The following is a 2040-nucleotide window of genomic DNA, read 5'->3' as shown; positions in this document are numbered from 1 at the left end:
TTTTTTTCGCGGTTTTTGGCCTAACCGTAAAATTTATACGAGAAAAATTATTGTGAAATAATCCATACACCCATATCAAATCGGCAATAACTTTTTAAAAACACAGTTTAACATTTCACATTTTAGGAAAACCACTCAACAAAGACACACTTGATGAAGCTGTTCAAATTACAGTTATTATGGAATTGACTTTCTTCTCCCAGATCAACGAAACCATTACCAGCAGTTCGTGAAAAATACTGTAACAGAATCTAATTATGTTCAAAGTTATCTAGATCTTAAATATAGTCAAGCTTAGTATTTTTTTTACTAAATGAAATGTTATATAAAGTTTTAATATATAACCTAGAACAAAAATAAAATCGAGTAAAATATAAACGTAAGAAATTGCTTCAAACAGTTGTGTAGTTTATTTTGACAAGTCGATCTTTGAGGAAGGAGGTTGCTCCAGCCAAACAAGTTTACAGAATCTATTGCAAACATGAGCAATGATAAACAAATCAATTGCAGCTTTGGACAAATTGCCAAGATTAAAGTTTAAACGCTCATTTTCTATAGCATCACCAGTCGTAGCAATTTCAGGATCGTAAAGTGTATAACCTGAACCTTGGATGTCAACAATCATAAACCTTTGCCCAGATTTCACGAGTGAGTAGTGGGCAAGACATTGGGCTTTCAGTAAACGGTCCAGATCTTTTGGCTGACCATGAATGATTTTGCCATCATTGTTGATAAATTTAATAAATTCTCCATCAACGCACTCTTCCACCATGACAATTTTTTTCTCTCCACCGTCTTCACCTTTTTTGATCCTAAGTACGCTTTATTATATGTAAAAAACTCCCCAAAATCGTCCATTAAGTTGTTATTGAAGCATAATTTTTTCAATGAATCGGTGACATTTTTAGCTAGGGCATGGGCTTGTATGGCCTTTTTTGATAGAGACTCCTCACTTTCTTTATTAAGTGGAATAACAGTATTCACTTCTTCCATTACTTTGGAAACTTCTGGAAGGAAGGTTTTCACAACAAATTTCTTTTTTGTGTCCACATCGATGGCTTCAAACACTTCCCTAAATCCACCTTTGGTAAGAGGAGTCCCCGAGATAGAAAATCTTTTTGATGTTGGATAGCTCTATTTCATAGCTGAAACGTCAATTTCTTGGAGCTCAATTTCCACGGGTGGATTTTGCATTTTTGTTATTGCTGTTCCAAATTGAAGCATGTTTGAGATGGATAAGCTTTTTGGATATTGAGTAGTTCGGACAGGCTTTTGCTTTTGAGGTATTTGAAACTTAATGGATTTGCTTGGTGTTGATACTGCAGAAGAGTTTAAAACGTTCATTGAGGATAAAGGGCTGCGAGGTGGCATCTTCATCTTATCGAAATACTTTCTTATGGAAATGGATGCTTGATTCACATTTGTAATAAAACGAACATAAATCACCTTATAACTTTTAATGTGTGAAAGTTTAGAACAAGAAGGACCATCTTGTGATTGCAAAATATCACACCTTTGATTGTCAAGCAATTCATCTCGAAAATGTGCACTGCACGCTTGAATCAAATTTTCGATTGTCAATTCATCAAATGGATAGGCCACGAATTCCTGAGGCCCCATTTTATTGAATTTCATTGCTTTCCCAGTAGCAACACTAGAAAGACGTTGAACAGTCATTTCTCTCTCGGCTAAAATATGAGAGCCAACAGCACCAGCTTTATCACCCTTCACTGTGTCCTGACCCATTCTCTTCCTTTTCAGTTTTTGTGCACGTTCTTCCCAAAGTTTTCTGTCATTGTTAGTAGCCATCTGCAAAAGGAAAAACAAGGGGGAAATTTTTAGATATATAAGTCGACAATTACAATTGGAGAAAATTGTGTATATAACCAATAAGATGCAATGGTTATAGAAATCTAAGCGACTTTTTAACCTCATTCTAACCTCGAAAACGAGTCCCAGAGTCACATTTAAGCCTCGTTTTGGCGCTACAACTTACCCCTCAAAAATGAAAAAAACACCAATAGGTATTCACTCAAGGAA

At 35.3% G+C, this 2040-nt stretch overlaps 1 protein-coding gene across 1 annotated transcript; it reads right to left on the bottom strand.

The window, feature by feature from the left end:
• Positions 1-409: 409 nt before the first annotated feature.
• On the bottom strand, positions 410-772 carry LOC136808704 (myosin heavy chain kinase A-like). Its single transcript, XM_067065246.1, has one exon. It carries the CDS (start codon positions 770-772, stop codon positions 410-412), a length of 363 nt encoding a protein of 120 aa, XP_066921347.1.
• Positions 773-2040: the final 1268 nt, after the last annotated feature.

The sequence above is a fragment of the Clytia hemisphaerica genome, unplaced genomic scaffold, assembly GCF_902728285.1.
Source record: "Clytia hemisphaerica strain Z4C2 unplaced genomic scaffold, Clytia hemisphaerica genome assembly, whole genome shotgun sequence".
In the NCBI taxonomy this organism is placed as follows: domain Eukaryota; kingdom Metazoa; phylum Cnidaria; class Hydrozoa; order Leptothecata; family Clytiidae; genus Clytia; species Clytia hemisphaerica.
Note: the sequence above shows the minus strand (reverse complement) of the source record. Positions and strands in the feature narration are given on the sequence as shown.

Coding starts and splice junctions, on each gene's coding strand:
- LOC136808704 (XM_067065246.1), bottom strand. CDS start 772: ATGGTGGAAGAGTGCGTTGATGGAGAATTTATTAAATTTATCAACAAT.